At 36.7% G+C, this 18354-nt stretch overlaps 2 protein-coding genes and 1 long non-coding RNA gene across 4 annotated transcripts; 1 reads left to right on the forward strand and 2 right to left on the reverse strand.

The window, feature by feature from the left end:
* Positions 1–622: 622 nt before the first annotated feature.
* On the reverse strand, positions 623–7357 carry lamp1b (lysosomal associated membrane protein 1b). Its single transcript, XM_028023911.1, has 6 exons — positions 7026–7357; positions 3006–3199; positions 2798–2926; positions 2613–2679; positions 1702–1872; positions 623–1614 (listed from the first exon to the last, which is right to left on the reverse strand). Exons 1-6 carry the CDS (start codon positions 7084–7086, stop codon positions 1475–1477), a joined length of 762 nt encoding a protein of 253 aa, XP_027879712.1. The 5' UTR covers positions 7087–7357; the 3' UTR covers positions 623–1474.
* Positions 7358–7510: 153 nt separating this feature from the next.
* On the forward strand, positions 7511–18348 carry cd247l (CD247 antigen like). 2 transcript variants are annotated; one of them, XM_028023920.1, is made up of 8 exons: positions 7511–7671; positions 10077–10225; positions 14593–14687; positions 15614–15646; positions 15783–15806; positions 15894–15953; positions 16032–16061; positions 16276–18348. In XM_028023920.1, the coding sequence occupies exons 2-8, from the start codon at positions 10120–10122 to the stop codon at positions 16351–16353; spliced, it is 426 nt and encodes a 141-aa protein (XP_027879721.1). In that variant the 5' UTR covers positions 7511–7671; positions 10077–10119; the 3' UTR covers positions 16354–18348. The 2 variants fall into 2 exon arrangements, with proteins under 2 accessions (XP_027879721.1, XP_027879722.1); XM_028023921.1 differs by having other exon boundaries at positions 10080–10225.
* LOC114148557 (uncharacterized) lies at positions 11811–14149 on the reverse strand. Its single transcript, XR_003596298.1, has 3 exons — positions 12551–14149; positions 12339–12441; positions 11811–12247 (listed from the first exon to the last, which is right to left on the reverse strand). It is a non-coding gene; the product is annotated as an uncharacterized LOC114148557 (long non-coding RNA).
* Positions 18349–18354: the final 6 nt, after the last annotated feature.

Below are 18354 nucleotides of genomic sequence, written 5' to 3' on the forward strand. Positions count from 1 at the left end.
AAGCTCAATAGAGGATCAAGAGAGACTTTAAAATCAAGAGAGACTCAGTCTGGTTGGTCTTAATCCAACCAGACTGAGCTTCAACCTCCAGATGTTCACAGCAGATTGAGAAACCTCCATGAATGCGCATCACACTTTACAGATTTTTATTTTAAAGCTTTTATATTCATGTATTAATATTCCTCCTTTTTAAAAGCTTGTTCTAATTTTTGTGTCTTCGATAAGCCATTTAAACTTTCACAGCTAAGCATTTAATGACCCACATAAAATACCATCTATAATTTTGATCAAGAATCATTAGCTGTTTTTCAAATACAAAAGCATCCATTGCAAAAAAGCGTAAAACTTTTTGGCAGAAATCCTGCAAAATTGAGTTGTGAATTCAACCTATCGGTTTAATGCATTGAATTTTATTAAATGTTAGTCAAGTTTTGCTCTAAACAATAGTTATACGACACAGTTGCTTTCACTGATATTTACATTTTGTGAATCCTCTGATGTTCCGTGTTTCTCTGCCGGGCATCGGTGATGTTATTTCACTTTCACTTCTAGGGAGTTCAAACAACCAGGAACAGGTCTGACCAGCGACGACGATGAAGGCAAAACATGAAACACAGACATCTTTCTTTCATTCACTTTTATTGACTTCTCCTTTAAAAAACAGTTCAAACAAATAAAATAAAACATTATTATTAAATCACTATGTGTATATTAAGATGAGGGGAAAACTAAAAAAAAAAAATTGCATAAATATTTAATTCTACCTTGTAACAATGCCTGTTTTAGTTGTAGTAACAGTACATGGAGGCTATGCGAGACGCGCGTCTCTTCCATGGCAGCACACTGAACGAGTGAGGGAGTTCCTGTGCGATATTGGCTTTAACTGGATCCCACCCGTGTCCCGGCTGGGAAGGCACCGATCAACACCAACAGGAGTGTTTGGCCACTTTGAAATATTTATTTCAGTGTAACATCTTTCCCTTTTAGCAAACAAAACCCCAAATTGGGCAGAAAAACAAACAAAACCGCTCCCAGGACCTAGAAATGTTTGCGTTTAATGAAATGTAACTGTCAGAAATGTTCCCTTTTTAAATAACAAACCAAACTTTGGGTAATACCAATTTTAAAAAAATGGACACCCAAGAAAAGGAAAAGTAATCTGCTCGGATCCCACTTCCCTTCACAAAAATCATAAATAGAAGAATGCAGCGCAACGCTCTGATCAACATGCATCCCCTGCTTTGCTGGGTACCAGTGAAGAGTTTTAAGAACATAACAATCCCCCAGCGGCGTCCCTTTAGTATGAAAGAAGTCAGCTCAGAAAACGCATGTCTAGTGTTAATGATGAAGGCGAAGAAGAAGAGTAAACATACAGATAGATAAAGGATGAAGGGACAGAGGGGGGGAAAGGTGGAGTGGTTAAATTCAGAATGGGGAAAGCCCCGCTCTGGCATCTAGTAACCGCTCCATGAGCTCAGATGGTTTGGTAGCCGGCGTGGCTTCGCTTCCTGCCGATGAGGTAGGCTAAGAGCACGATGAGGACGAGCCCCGCCAAAGCTGCTCCCACTATGATGGGGATCAACATGTCGTCTTCATCCAGCTGACACTCCACAGCTGAGAAAGGAACGACACAACGCTAAGGATCAGAGACTATTGGATCATCATTTCATTGTCGTAAGCATGTCGCTGCGTGTTTTTTACCTGCTCCAAAAGCGCTTCTTGACACCCCAAAGGGCTGCAGCTGCACCTGGAAGGTGTTGATGGACAAATTCTGGGTCACAGTCAAAGTTTGCTCCATGCGGCACATGTAGGAGTATCCAAAGGTTCCCTGCAGGAAGTCCAGGCTGCTGTTCTTAGCAGAGAAGTTCCCCTCTGCCAAACACAGAGGAGTCATTAAACTGCAGAAATTCATTTCTACTTTCCATGACCAGTGAACAGTAAAGTAGAAACATAAAAAACCAAATATATGGCCATTTCTGTATGGCACAGCAAACATAGCCCCACAAATACTGCTCTTTAAAAACGGTTCCATTTGTAATACACCAGTCACAAAAAGTCGTGTGATTTGTATCATTAAACTGAACAATGTAACCACATTTAGTCATGTTTTCAATTTAATTAATATTTATTGATATGTTCATTGAAGAAAATAATAAAACTAACAAGCCTACAAATACAGAAAGTCTGAGGTTTTGGAAAATACAAACTGGAATTTGTTGTGACGACAATAAATCAAAATGCTTCGACTAAGAGTTATCATGATAAATAGTAAAGAATACAATTAATGTCCACCCTTACTGGGAGATATTGACTGCATGCTTTATAAGGTTTGTCTTTGGAATTTGATCTTTACTTTGTTGGGATTTAATGAGCACAGAAAGCTGAGCCATAACTGAATATTATATAAAAACATTGATATGAATTTAACTTAAGTATTACAGATAGTCTAGTTTGTCATTCATCTTCATAATGCTAATCTCAAAAACTTACAAGAAAAATGTGTTTCTTTTGAGCCAATCAGAACATATTCAGTAATTAAAATGTATACATGTATCCATCACTGTAAAAAAAAATTATCACACAATAGGACAGATGCAGAGGAGGAAGCTCACCTTTCAGATTGAACACACTCGTCATCAGGGATGCTTCACTCAGGTGGTACATACTGGACGTTGTATTCTGCAGACAAACAGCCACACCTCCATGTAAGTCACAGCAACATGAGCAGGTTTACATAGAGCTCCCGCTGCCATCTAGTGGCGAGATGCATGAAGTACAACATGATGCAGAGACTCGCCTGAGTGAAGACAAAGGTGAGCACGGTTTTATTTGCATCGGTCTTCAGCTCCAGCACGGCCCTGTCTGCTTCACATGAGCCTGAAGCCAGCGTCCCGTTGGGCTTGATGTTCACCACCTCCTGCACGGTCTGCGAACAAATCAGAGGGTTACGGTCGCTGCCCGTCTGCGGCCGAGGTTTCGCTTAAGCCGTCGCCTCATGTGGGCACCTTGTTCTGGGAGGTGGAGTTGTAGGTGATGTTGAGCTGGAGGCCCATGTAAGCCAGTAAACACACGGTGCTGTTGCTGTTGGTCACATTGTACTTCCCTCTGTCGGGCCGACCGGGGTCTTTGTGTGGCGCAGCGGTGGTTTGGGCGGGTGTCGGCGTGGCAACCGTGGCAAAACTCTGATGCAAGAAGGCAGCTGTGAAACAAAATGAATCACTTTGTTTTATGTTTTTTTAAACGTCTATTATTTGTAATGATATCAATTTATGCTACTTTTTCCGATTAAAATTATTTTTGTAATGATGAAAGAGATGACTGTGTTAATTTTTAAAACATTTCCATAAAGAAAAAAAAAGCTTTAGTCATGCATGACCTCATTTAACCAAATCATCAGAAACATGTTTATCATAAAACTTCAAGTAACAAAACAACCATCAACACAGGGTCTCCAAACTAAACTAATAATAAAAACAAACATGATTTACCATCTAAAAATGATACTTTCCCCCCCCCCCCAACAGCATCAAACAGATAATGCATGTAAAGGAATGATTTCTTTATGGTGTCAACTAATCAATATGATTAGTTGAAATATGTAATATGATAATATGATATTAAACATAATCACGTATGTGAATGTCACAAAAAACGATTTGAGCAAATTCATTTCTGCACATTGAAATACTGCTAAAAATGTTAAAACATTGCTCATAATCAGAGATTTTGGAAACATTCTGAAGCATCTTCTTAGTTAAAAAGATTTTTGTTTTAATGTTTTTGAGTAAAATGAAATTGAAACCTTGTATCTCCAAAGGTGGAGATTTTAATTAAATTTATACGGTTTGGTCAAAGTGTTGATACACTTCACTGGAAATCTGTTTATTACTATTACACAAAAATGACAGCAACTAAATTACGATGACAAAAGTCGATTTATAAGAAAGATGAGGAGATCCTTATCCTGCACTGCGATGAACTGCTGTATTTCACTTCCTTTTTAAGGGTTGCACAATTTATTCAAAGCTCTGCTTAGTTTGAAATGGATTTTAAAAATAAAACAAAATGTAAGAAATCTGGGCAACAACAAAAGTCCCTTTTAGTTGAGTACCTGATTTATAACGCAAGCTGCAGCCTCTGCAGAAGCACCAAAGAGCAACAACCAAAACGCCAGTTGCATGATGGAGGAAAGGATAATGGTAGCCAAGCAGATAAAACTCAACTAATTTGAGTATTTAAATCAGCAATGCAAAGCGCGTTAGAAATAAAAATAAAAAAACCCAAGCAAGGCCAGATCTCATGCAACACACTGAAAACGAGTAACTACTAACAGGATATCTGGGTTGTGGTAGAAGAGCATAGCAGTAATACTTTTAACCAGTAATTAACCACATTGAACATTTCCACTGTTGACTTGGTTCAAAAACTCGGCTACTTTAACTACAGTTCAGGTCTTTATTTAAAAATACACTAGATAAAAAGACCCACAGTAATTAAATTATCTTCTGATATTAAACACACTGTGCAAAAGTTTTAAGCTACATGACATTTCTTAGCAATTTGCAAGAGAAGGCCTAGAAATCTACATGTAGTAGGTCAAAGGTCCCCAACTCCATTCCTTTGTTCCTGCAGCTTTTATCTGCTCCAACACGCTGAAGCCAATGATTGAATTACCTCCTTAGCATCACATCAAGGTTGGCAAAGGCCTGGTAATGAGCCAGTCATTTAATTCAGGTGTGTTGGAGCAGGAATGCATCTAAATCACAGCTGTCAAACTCCAGTCCTGGAGGGCCACTGCCCTGCAACTTTTAGATGTGCCTCTGCAGAACCACACCTGAATAGAATAATTAGGTCATTAAGGCTCTGGAGAACTGATCTACACAAGGAGGAGGTAATTAAGCCATTTCATTCCTGTGTTTTGTACCTGTGGCACATCTAAAAACTGCAGGACAGCGGCCCTTGAGGACTGGAGTTGGACACCCCTGATCTAAATGCTGCAGCAGGGACTGGAGTTGGAGACTCCTGCAGTAGATGACCAGAAAAATCCTCCAGTTTATCATCTACTGCATGTCTGTTTCTCAGCCATTAGCCCTGTCAGAATAACCTTGTTAGGAATAAAAGTACTATTTTATATTTGTCAACCTGTTTTCTGTAGTATTTTTCATAGATTGGAAAAAAGAGGAAGTGTTTGTGACTGATAGTAACTATTATCTAAAAATATCACTTCATATAGATGTGAGAAAAAAAGTAAAAGTAGTTCTTTGAGTTTATGGGGCTTTAATGACAGAATGACTCGGGTAGTAGATTGAAAATGGTATCAAAATCTAATCAAATTGTGACTCAAAGAATCAAAATTGAACTGTGAGGTTTAATACCCAGCCTTCCCCATCTTTCGCTATCGCCAAAAAAAGCTTATTAAATCACTACTGTGGTTTGCAGTTTAGAGAATTTCAAATGATAAAATACATATTTTTTTTTAAATTCATGTAGCCAGGACTTATTGCTGAAATCAAGATCAGACAAAACATTTTTGATTTGCCTGAAGACAGTCTGACATCTGAATTACTTGTATGCCAAATATTTACTGATTTAATACATGAGCAAATGCCAAATTAGGTCATGCAGAATACAAGATTCTTTGAAAAATATTAATGGTTCCTAATTTTATGATTTAAAAATGCAAGCTCAATGTCTTTCTTACTACTAGGCGAAAATGTTAGCTGTGTTTAAAAAAAGAAAATTGTTAAAATATATTGTACAATAAAAAAACGTGACCTCATTATTGCTAAATAAAAGCATTGTCATAACTATTTTAACCACTTTAAAAAGGCACAGATCAGTTGTTGCATGTTTTACGGTAATATCTAAAAGATGAAATTTAAGGATTTCACATCAATCAATCCATCAACTTTTATTTGTGTAGCACATTTCAGCAGCAAGGCATTTCAAAGTGAGGTGGGTTTTTAGTTGAGTTTTAAAGGAAGTCAGTATTTCAGCTGTTTTACAGTTTTCTGGAAGTTTGTTCCAGATTTGTGGTGCATTTTTTGAATCTTTGCAAGGACTGCTCTTAGTTGCTTTTTATATTAACAGCATTTTATATTTTTACAATTTATAGCATTTTATATTTTATTTTATGTACAACTACTACTCAGTGGTAGTTGTTATTGTGTCTTGTCTCTATGCTGTAACTGCGAAGTAATTTCCCTGCTGGGATGAATAAAGTACTTCTATTCTATAGAAGTTGAATGAAGCTTCTCCTCGTTTGGTTCTGGTTCTGGGGATGCAGAGCAGAACAAAGCCAGAAGACCTGAGAGGTCTGGAAGGTTGATACAACAACAGCAGATCTTTATTAATGTATTGTGGTGCTAAGCCGTTCAGTGATTTATAAACTAACAGTATTTTAAAGTCTATTATTTGAGCTACAGGCAGCCAGTGTAGGGACTTTAAAACTGGCGTTATGCTCTCTCGTCCTGGTTTTAGTGAGAACGCCAGCAGCAGCATTCTGGATCAGCTGCAGCCGTTTGATTGATTTGTTGGACAGACGCTGTTGCAGTAATCAATGCGACTGAAGATAAACGCATGGATGAGTTTTTCTAGATCTCGCTGAGACAATAGACACATGTAGTAATGTAATGTTTTTGACTCTTAAAGCGTAACATACCGTTTTTTTAATTAAACAAATTAAGATATGATTAGATTGCCATTTCTCCATACTTTAAACTGTTAGAAAACGATCTACACTTTTTAATGCTGACCTGAAAGAAAACATGTAACTAGAGAAGAAGCGGGCGAGGTTGAAAATGAAAGCTTCAGAAATTCACGTGACTCCATAAAGCACATTAAATATGTAAAGAAAAACAATATACGTCAAAACGTTGCTTATTATTTTAACTGCATCATATTAGTAACTGTCTGCATGCTTGCTTGGTTTTAACATTTCATCATTTAGGTTGAATATCTGCCAGCTTTCGAGCTGCTAACGTTGTTTTCCAGTAAAGTCATAAAGCCATAAAACAATTACTCACCTAAAATGAGCGGTAACATCACTCCCATCCAACCCCAAGGCTGTCCGCCAGCAGAGGTCATATTTCTTTTTTTTCCTCCGGGATAAAAAAAAAAAAATCACAACAAACAGTTAGCTACGGTTAGCTGGGCCGTGCTAGCTGGGCTAGCGTTGGCGTCGCAAAAAAGAGAACAACAAAAAGACAGACGGAAGTAGAAGACTTATAAAGCAATGTTACTGAGAAGAAAAACCTAATACAGTCGGTGTTTACTGGTCTCGGATTTCTTCTGTCTGCATGAAAAAGTTTAGAGGCCAATAAGCCCGCATTTGACACTTTATCACCGCCGCTAGCGCTGACATCAGGGTCATGTGACTCTCGGTTAAGAAACACCGAGAAAGTCACGTGACATCAGAGCCCGCTTGAGTTAATCTAATTTTCCTGAGCGTTTAAAGCAAACACTAGTATTTACTCAGTGTAACAATGTTTGAGGTCATCTGACTGGGTAAAGGTGCGAGCCAGGCTCTGATTATGAAACAGTCGAGATGGAGAAAACACATACCTAGAAGGCCTGGCAAATCTTTCATTACAAATACAGTAGGATATAATAGAAATATTTTTTTATTGTCCTAAAGTGAGGAAATTCAGAAGCACCAGCACCATGTTAAAGGTAAATAGAAGCATGCTTATTCATACTAAGGTAAATATATATATATATATATATATATATATATATATATATATATATATATATATATATATATATATATATATATGTAAAGAGAAGATGAAGACGAAAGTGTTCAGGAAGTGCAAATTAACAAAAATAGGAAAAGTAAAGCTGCACATATATTGAAAATAATACAGACCATTTAAGGGAAATGTGCAAGTGAGTGGGATGATTTTAAAATTACAAATTGTGCATGAATATCTGCATTAAAGCAACAAAATGTTTATGTGTATTTGTGCGTAAAAAGGCACTGTTAAGAAAAAAGGGGAAAAACTAATGCAAAAACAGGAGGGATTTAAACATTCACGGAGTTTGTTGGGAGCAGTGATGTTATAGATCCTAGAGCTGCATGGAGAAAGAATCTGCGATAATAATCCTGTGTCTGCTGTGGATACAGTGGTCTGTCCCTGAAGTAGCAGGGACAGGAAACATTATCCAACAGTGATGTTATTTTAGTCAAAAAGAAAGTTATTCAGCTAATTATTGATGCAGAAGCACTCATAAAAACAAAACTCCATGAGACTGGCTATTAGTTAGGAAGCCATTTTATCAATTATAGAAGCAAAAACAAAAAACATGCTGACATGTTTACCAGAGACAGTTGTTAAATTTGCTGTCAAGACAAACAGGAAATCAGTATTCCCAGCAGTAAATATTTACATTTCTGAATCAAGACGTGGCGAGGAAACTTCTTGAAGTTTAATGAGATTTAGGATCAGGGAGAAAAGGGGATTCGGTTGATTTCTAACATGGCACAACGGTTTTAGGCTGATTGTCTGAACTGTGTATTTCAGAAACTGCTACTGGGATTTTCACAAACAATAACCACCTATCCAGCTTATAGAGATTGCCTGGAAAAAAGAAGACATCCGACTGTTCCATGATGTCAGAGGAGAAAAGTTTGACTAAATTCACATGGTGGAAAGGAAACAGTTGCGCAAATACTTATTACAAACCAAGATATGTGCAGAATTTCACTGATAACTTGACACGTCAAACCTTGAAACAGCAGCAGAAACCACACCTGGTGCTGTTCATGTCACCTAGGAACAGGAAACTGAGGCTACACAGGTTCTGCCCTGTATTTTATCCTTTAATGGTTCCTCTGTTGAGCATGTATCTTCTTACAAATATATGGCGGTTGTAATTGATGAAAATGTACATTTTAAAGCTTGTATCAAGAATATTTTGAAAAAACTAAAATTGGGTTTCTTCTATAATTATTTTTCTCTTGTAACTCAAGGAAACAACTTGTTCCCACCTTCCTGCCTATCTTAGACATCATTTTCACCTTTGCACATTCTCATCAGCAATTAGACTCAGCTTAACATCAGGCACTAAGGTTAATAGCCAGATTTTCCTTAGTTAAATTGCAAACTTTTTCCACACGCAGCGTTTTCAATAGGTACACATTTATTTACAAATCAATTTTTGACTTGTTACCCTCACATTGATCCCAAACACATCAGGATTTCTTGCGATACTTATAATATCTGCCTGCAGCCAGTTTAGATGTTTTCTTCAAATCGGTGTGATTGTGCAACTTCAGAAATGTACAAGGCTTTGGAAGAATGCTGAACTGCTTCTCTTTCCTCAACACAAACCCACTAACATTTAACTAACATTTAACATTTCTCCTGACCTTTAGAGTTGCAGATATTTGAATAACGTAGAGCAGTCAGATGAGCCTGTCTCCATCTTTTTGTGCTTGATAAATGCTTACAGTACACTGACTATGTAGGTTTTATTTGGAGCAAAGGCTTTTCTCTTGTCATTTTTTTAAAAAGAAAAATAACAGTCTGTTTATTGCAATGACATTTTTTATCCTACAGTGAAGGAAAAAAATATTATTTTTTTTATTCGTTTTATTTTCATTTGCAAAATAAATAAATGAGACTCTTTTTTTAGTTTATTCCTTTTGAACAATTCTATTTTTAGGTTTTCCTGTTGCCAAAAAGAGAGCTCAGCTGAAGTTTCTTGAATGTTGAATATCCTCAAAGGTGGTGAAGACGTTCCGATAGAAAGAGGTCGTTACTTTGCATGATTTGATGACAAAAACTTGAGCATTTTATTCCTCTCTTGCAACCAAGTTAATTAGCTCTAACTCCACTAGCTATCATTTTTATCCAGAATTAACTTAATAATAAGCCTGTACATACAGTTTAGAGGCATAACCTGAGTTGAGACCCTCAAGGTGGCAATGTTTAGTCTGTAAATGCAGATTCTGAGCAGATCAAATGAACAGAGCAGGCGAGACCAGCGGTGGGTGTTCAGGGTTGCAACACAGCTTTGTAGTTTACTGTCTCAGTCCACTAGTAGGTTGTCATTCAGCCTCTTTCTCTCAGCAGAGGGACCAGACGATACCGTGAGGCGACTTGCAGCTGCTTGATGAAAAGAGGAAAACATTTATTTTTACTGACAGACAGAGGCATGGATTCATGGATGACAGGCGTGTTTGTGCTCTTTGCACTGTTCATGCCTGTTTGCTGTGAAGGTAAGTGAAACAAAAAGAAAGTTTTTGTCAAACTAACTTTTCTGAGCTTGTGACAAAATGTTCTTTGGAGTTTGGCATTTGTGATTAAGATTTATGTCACGTTAACTATAAAAACTGAGCTCCGAATTAATTTTGTTTCCCAAAAATCATGTTAATTTAAATACGTTTTTACACCTTGCCTGAACTTTCAGCGTGACCCTTACGATCGACATCGGATCAACAAAACTCAGCACTCTGAAACATTAGGGGTCTCAAACTCCGGTCCTCGGGGGCCGCTGTCCTGCAGTTTTTAGATGTGCCACAGGTACAAAACACTGGAATGAAATGGTTTAATTACCTCCTCCTTGTGTAGATCAGTTCTCCAGAGCCTTAATGACCTAATTATTGTATTCAGGTGTGGTGCAGCAGAGGCACATCTAAAAGTTGCAGGACTGCGGCCCTCGAGGACTGGAGTTTGAGACCCCTGATTAGATCATTTATCTTGTTGTATTTCTTTACTGTCATACTGATGCTTTTGGGACAAAACAAGAAAGAAGATACAAAAATATGATTGAGTACTTATCTGATAATCCAAAATTACATTTGTTACTGAAATTCAAAAGTATATTCCCTTTTGAAAAGTATATATATATACATATATAAAAGTACATTTCCTATTGCAAAGGGATACAATTGCCAGACTGGTAATTTTATCCCTGCGTTTTGCATGAAACTCTTAAAAGATGCAAGTCTAAGATTTTATATTGTGGTATTTTTTGTTTTGTTTCGTTGATTCACATTTGCTTTTAGGAGGGGATATGATTTAGATTTCTCACAGACTTTCTATTTTAAGTTGTAGATAAAAAAAAGAAGAGAAAAACAATCAAAGAGATGCTCTAAGTGCTGATATTTATTTTTGGCCTACTTTACTGTGATCACAGTTATACTTTTAAAGACTATATTAAATTAAATTATATTCAGAGAGTTAAAAGTGATCATGCGATCAGCTAAATATTGAAGTTATTAGCTTGCGACAACCACTAAGATCCGGAAATGTGAGGAGTCTGATCAATATTTTTATGATTAATGCCACATCACTGTTTCACTTAGGATTAGTTAACTTAAAGTGTGACATTTTAGAACAACAAATTTTGTGCTTATTGTATTTTAATAGTATTTAAATTGTATTAAAGTACAACTTAAAGTGTACTAAGTGTACTTCAACGTACTTTTTTGGACAACTTAAGTTCAACTTAGTATACTATAAGTATATTGCTTTTTATGTAATATAGTGCTTTATTAGTATATTTTGAGTGTACTATTTTTGTGATTGAATTACATTTAAAATATACTTAGAATGTATTTTAAGTATATTGGCATTACATATTTTATATATTAGTAGTGTGATTACACTATGTTACAATTACACTTTTGGCTTATTATAATTGCTAATGAAGTAACTTTTTAGTACTTAATGTATTTTATGATTCTGTTTGCCACTTTATACATTACATGCTTCATACACACTACAGTGCAGCAAACACATCAGGTTACCAGAACACAGAAGGATCAATTACAGCACACTTTCCAGGCGAAACTTATTACATTGTGCTTTCAATATATTACCATTTTGGTAACACTTTATTTGTTGGGGTGTGCATAAAACTGACATGACACTGTCATAAACATAACACCTGTCATCCAACGTTTAAAGCAACTTCTCATTAAAAGTGTCATTATTTACCGAATGACACTTCATGACACCTGTTGGTATGTTCCTAACAGGTGTTATGTCATGTTTATGAATTGTAGAAATTGTCAATACATTAAAAGTTTGCAGACAACATGCTTATGAAAATTAGCACAATAAAACAATAGGTACACTTTAGAGGAAATGTGAAAAATGTTTCACCAAAGACAGAGTATTGTTTTAATACAATGTCACCGTATTCCTGTATTACTGCAGACAAACTGACATTTCTCCTTCCTAAGAACGGTGAGGATCTACGACAGAACATTTCCATCCGCTGCATTTACAGAAACCTACAAAAAAGAACAATAGAGCAATTAAACAGAGAACGCACTTGCATTTTAAAAAGTACAGAAAAATGGCAAAGGAAAAAATAAGACTTACAGTTTTAAGACATTGCGGACTCGCTATGTATGTGACATCAGAACTGATGATGATTAGGACCGGATGCCTGGAGTGGAAAAACATTTCTGGGTGACTTCTTTGCCTGTTTATGTTAGAAGTAGAAAGAAATAGTCGTCAATATGATGGAATCAGTTGATGCTGGCATCAACTATGAAGTTGTTTTAAGTGTGGACTTAAGGGAGACAAACTACCTTAAAATCTTTCCATCCATGATCTGAACACGCTGATCCTTGCAGGATGGTGAGGGGGGCTGGTGGTGCTCATCTCCAGCAGCCATCAGATGAACGGCGAGGTTCACCCTGGACAGGTCACCAGTCCATCACAGGGCCCTGAAAGCCAACAACAAATAAAATGTATGAAAGAGAAATGGTAGCTTAACAAGGGGAATACATTATGTCCAGTTATTTTTAAATCAAATCATGTTTATTAAGCACTTAGTGTTGGTAACACACCAGTTTTTGCTGTTGAAAATATAGCTAGCTGCTCAGTAAAGAAAAAAAAGAGCCTTCCACCATGAAGACGATGTGGAGGTTCATCCTCAGAACTGGTTGGTGATCTGGTGGAGCCAGAGCCTCTTCTGAGACAGGAAAGCCTTTAGGTTTTCTAACACCTGATCTCTGGCTTCATTTGCTTAGACTGCAAAAATATGTCGAAGATACAAACAATGATGAACGAGTTATAACAACAGCTACATAATATCAAACTCTTTGTCATATGGAGCTTAATTAAAACCAGGGTAAGTTTATGAAGAAAATTATATTAAGTCGCAACAAACAGAGCCTCCATACAATGCTGATGATTTCAGGCTGCAAAAAAAAAAAACAACAAAAAAACATTTTTACAACACAATATCAGTGCGCACATTTCCAGATGACAGAACAAGATAAGGTCCAAATGTTAGCATCACTGCTATTAAGTTTAGCTTTCCAACCATGTGTTCATTGAAGCAGAAATGACACCGTTGTTGCTTTTAGAAGCATAAAAATAACTTTTGAATGGAAGAACTGTTGCGCTCTGCAGCAACTTCAGATGATTGAGAGAAAGACGTTAAAGCCTCTGAATCTGCCGCGGCTGTCCTCTTTCTCACTACAAGGCTGCTGTTCCAACCGCACACCAAGATAAAAGAGCCTCACAGAAACCTCACAGCAGCCCATCGCACTGACAGGAAGACATTTAAGGTTTTCAGCTGCAGATATGTAGTTTTCTTATTTCCTGTTCTGAAGGGGTCTCTCTCAGTTTTCTCATCCGTCTCGCTTTAATGCCCTTTGCTTCCATCCAGTTCACACACACAAACGGGTCCATTTATAGTTTCTTCCTGTGTTTCTGTTTCTAAAAAAGCACAGTGTCTCTTAAATGGCTGTATGTAATGATTCTTTTATTTGTAATCAGATTTTGTATGAAGACTCAGAGATCTAAAAATAACATAATGCAGTTAGTATAGATTTTGCTTCAGGAAAAAAATACAGTAAATTTTAAAAAAAAAGCTCAAACCCTTGCTTGGGTGCTATTGTAGAAAAAAACGAGCTGCTTCCTGTGAACACAGACTTTCAAAATGTACAATTCAGAACATGACTACCGGATTTTGCTTAAGAAAGTGAAAACTGAACCTAAATCGTGAACTGAAACAGAAACGGCCCGATTAAACTGAACGAGAATCAACAACAAATTTCAAGTAGGTCAATCTGGGATCGGAAAGGTGTTTGACACATCAGCAGAACTTCCTCTGCAAGAGAGAAGATCACTGCAGAAACACCCGCAAGCAAAGTCCTGCAGCTAAAGCAACACCAGCAAATGAGTGAAGAGCACAATAACTGTGATGGACAAAAATAGCAGCATAAGCCTTTAGCATAAAGTTTAGATAATTAGACGGAAAAGACAGTTTGAGAGCTCAATAGTGGTTTTCTGCAGATATCAGCGTTGCGTGCTGTGTGAAACACATCATAGAGTGCTAGGGGCTGTAAGCCAAATTTGAAACTTGGTCATAGATCAAAAAGTTCCCTTCCTTCAGCACACTGCAAGCATTTTATTATCATGTTGTACCATCAGTGAGACTGCTTATCTCTTCCAAATTCACTCTGCAACATGACACCCAACCCAAAACGGATCGTCCACTGCACAAATATCTTAATTTGTAACTTCGTGTATTCTTCTGTTGCAAACATGATACAGTTGCGCACAGGTCGAAACAGTCGTGTAACTACCTGTCTCTGTTTTCTGTTTGTTTCTTCTGCAGAAACCTTTTTCACTGATCCGGTCATCTGCTACTTTCTGGACGCGTTTCTGATGGTTTACTGTATTGCTGCAACGGCGCTGTTCTTCAGAGAAAAAGTGAGTTTCAGCAAAGGTGGACCACATTTCAGAGCGTTTCAAATGAGAGATAAGAGTCAGTCGGTGGAAACTTGATTGTGATTATGATTATTTGATGGTCAAAAATGTAAAAAAAATATTTCTCAGTGTAGGAGAAACAACAGAGGTGAATGTCTGCAATAACTGATAAGAAAATGATAAAATATTTTTAAATGAGATTTCACATTTTCGTTTCATTTCATCTTCTGATAGAGGCAGACTATAGTTAAATGAACTACAAAGCAAAAATCCAATAAGCTTTATGAATCAATTATATCTGACAATTCCACCTCCACACATGTTTTAGACATATTGAATTAAATAGATATTTATCCTTCGTATTGAAATATTAACATCGAATTTGTAGAATACACAGGAGTATAACATCATCCAAGCAAAAGTGGATGGAAGGACATTTATGGTTAAAAATCAACATATTTCTGTTCTTCCAAAAGTGTTGGTGTGTAAACATAAAACTCGGAGAATATAAGTAAACAAACAGCGTCATGCAGAGCAAAGAACAGAGCTGACGTATCAGGACGAAAGCTGATGAGAGGTCTGAGGTCAGGTTGCCTAACAACATGCCAAGCTTTGAACATCTCAACACTCAATTCATCATCAAAAAATGTGATGAAGGCACAAATGCAAACCTACCAAGACATCGACATTCGCCTAAACTGGCAGATCAAACATGACGTGCGAGAAGCAGCACAGGTAACTCTGGAGGAGCTGCAGAGATCCACAATCCTGGAAGAACTTGTTGCTGAACTTCACCCTGTGATCATACAGTGGGCTACAGAAAATGTTTATGCTGTATTCCTGTTATACTTTGATGGAAAGGCTTCATTTGATTGTAAAGGTGGTTGAAATGTTAGATTTAATATTTCTGTTTGTTCTTCCTGGTTCAGTTCTCCAAAATGCCAAGAGTTCAACCGGAGCCTGTAAGTATCCAAACTTCAAATCATCTCTCTAATGACTTTTTATTCAAATAGAGCTGGTGATGGTTATTCAACTTTTCATATAAACTATGTACTTTTCATTTGATCGTAACTTTTATTCTTCTCTTTTAAAATGAAGGGAGAAAAGGGGGGAATTTACCAGGTAAGGTCAGCATTCTCACAGTTTAAATAATCAGATTTTTGGTAAATGTGTTCTCATCTATTTATCGATTATTTCATTTGGCTTTAGGAACTCGAGAGGCCAAAGGACACTGATGCTTATGACATGCTTGACCCCAAAAAAGCAAAGGTGTGCTAAGAACTTGAATGAACAAATTCACACTTGTTCACCTTCTTCATTTTTCACAATGGTGTTTTGTCCTCTTAGGGAAAAAGTGACAGGAAGAAGAGAGTTAAGGTAAGCCAGCCTGCTGACCTGTGTGATACTAAAGTCAAATATGTTGAAGTATTTCAGACTCTGAATCTTCAGAAAATTTTGGGAAGATTAAGAGACATGGCAAATTCATTTTAGGCCATCAGAACAGTGAAATCAAGCTTGTAATATTCAATAATGTTTTAAATTATGTAGACTTGTAACATATTTTAATGCAGTTCATCTCTCTTCTCTGCAGAAGAGTCAGGGCAAGCCGAAGGATAAGGATCAGTATGAATCTGTTCCCACCAGCCCTCGGCCCTCTGCAGCTCCGTAGCGACGCAGTTGCAGAAACAGAAAAGTTCATTGCAGCTGAGATGAATGGAAGATTATTGCCCGATTTTTATGTAAAGGCTTTCCTTTTCTCTTCGCTTTTTTGTATCGATAAGCACTTCATTTATTTAGTGGTTCATTAGATAAAACGTGGTTGGATTTTTGGGAGACATGAGGTTTTGTACCGATGAGAACAGATAGTTATGCACTGTGTAAAACAAGACGACCTTTTTTCTTCACTGTCTGGCATTAAATCAGACTAAACATTTCCTGTCTTATGTCAGCTTCTTAAGTTGTTTCTATTTGCTAAATAGCTGAATGACATTTTTACCTTCTTCAAACCCAGAAGTTAAACACACCTACTGATTTGATTCTCATTTGAGTAAAATGAAGGCAACTCAAAACTGAGAGCTATTGATCTTCACAGTAATAAAACTGATTCAGCCTGTGAAAAAGCAAAACATCTTGTAAAAAACCTTGGCTGAAGCTGGTGAATGTCATTACATGGGCTGAAAAAGCCACACAGCAAGAACATTTTAAGAGATTCTTTTGCAATAGCACTCTGGGGCAAAGAGCTTGACTTTTACAGGCATGTTGAAGTGATTACTTCTACATTTGTAGGATGTTTGATACTTGCAAACATCTCAAGTGTGAAGTAGGGGTGTGGCAACCTTCTCTTGAGTGTTTTGCTCCAGGATAGACTGATTAAATGACTTAAGAAAAGAGTAATAAATACAAAAACTGAAGCAGCATCTCAAGACGTCAGCCAGGAAGTTAAATCTTGGACTTAAATTCAGTTTTCTAAATGGTGAACAACACTAATAATCCCGCTAAGTTAGCTACAAAGTAACTTTAAGGACAATAACATCAGTGTTTTGGAGTAGCCGTTAAAAAGCCTGGATCTGACTCCAACAGGAAATGTGTGAGCGATGCCACCTACAAAGCTGACTCAAAATTCCCACAAATGATTTGACAGAATATTATTAAAGAACACCAAAAATATTTGACCTTACTAAAAAACTGAATAGCTGAAATTGTAATTTTACCACATGCTAAAGAAGCACAAGCAAACTTTTGACGTTAAAGTAAAAAAATAAACTTGGAAAAATAGTCTCCTTCTGACATTTAGCAAATAGATGAAAATTAATTCCGACTAAAATATTCCGACTGATTTTATGTTTTCGTTTTTTTAGCCTGCTGTCATGCTGCAATAATAGTAATAGATGTATTTTCTAAACATAGTAAAGCACAGACTGATGTAAAATTGAACACAATAGTAACTCTACAGACGGATTCACTGTACATAACAGGAGAAAGCACATGTCAAAACACTTGGAAAACAGTTTTAATGATGTTTACAACAAAAAAAAGAAACTGTACATTTACAGTAAAAGATTATCTTTGTATGTGTATAAAAACAAAAAACAAAAATACAGCAGACAAATGCATCAAAATCTACTATGTATCCTGATTCACATACTTAAAACTCCTACACAATCTTTCATTTCTAAACCTCCAGGACTGGAGGCCTTTACTTATTTTTCTTTTTTTTTTATTATTATTCTTTTTAGTAATAATATCAGAGCAGTGTCCCTCTCTCAGTGTTGTATTTCAGGTGAAAACCAAAACTCCTTACATTCGAGTCCTGGAAAGTAAATCGATAGACTGCAGAGTAAGAAAAGGGAGGAAAATAAAACAGGAACACATTCCTTTAGATCAGCCCAAGCTTCCAACATGAATTGTTTTACAGAACGCATTTCTCGAGATACACTGACATAATATGTACATGGTTGTCATCTTTTTTTTTTCTTATTATTTTTCAATTTTTTATTGAAAGCTGTGGTTGCCTGGGCCGGAAAACTGATAATCGCACACATGACACACCCAAAAAAACATACAAAAATACCATATCTTTAACCTACTAAGAGTAAGACAGCTCTGCAATTAGTTCCATGCTGTGACAGAAAATAAAAAAAAAAAATACAGAGGTTACAACAAACAGACG

This window comes from Xiphophorus couchianus, chromosome 7 (assembly GCF_001444195.1).
Source record: "Xiphophorus couchianus chromosome 7, X_couchianus-1.0, whole genome shotgun sequence".
Taxonomy (NCBI): Eukaryota; Metazoa; Chordata; class Actinopteri; order Cyprinodontiformes; family Poeciliidae; genus Xiphophorus; species Xiphophorus couchianus.

Coding starts and splice junctions, on each gene's coding strand:
- cd247l (XM_028023920.1), top strand. CDS start 10,120: ATGAAAAGAGGAAAACATTTATTTTTACTGACAGACAGAGGCATGGAT. Junction 10,226..14,592: donor CATGCCTGTTTGCTGTGAAG/GTAAGTGAAACA, acceptor TTTCTTCTGCAG/AAACCTTTTTCACTGATCCG. Junction 15,807..15,893: donor AAAAGGGGGGAATTTACCAG/GTAAGGTCAGCA, acceptor ATTTGGCTTTAG/GAACTCGAGAGGCCAAAGGA.
- lamp1b (XM_028023911.1), bottom strand. CDS start 7,086: ATGACCTCTGCTGGCGGACAGCCTTGGGGTTGGATGGGAGTGATGTTA. Junction 2,927..3,005: donor ACTCCACCTCCCAGAACAAG/GTGCCCACATGA, acceptor ATTTGTTCGCAG/ACCGTGCAGGAGGTGGTGAA. Junction 1,873..2,612: donor GAGTGTGTTCAATCTGAAAG/GTGAGCTTCCTC, acceptor TGTGTTTGGCAG/AGGGGAACTTCTCTGCTAAG.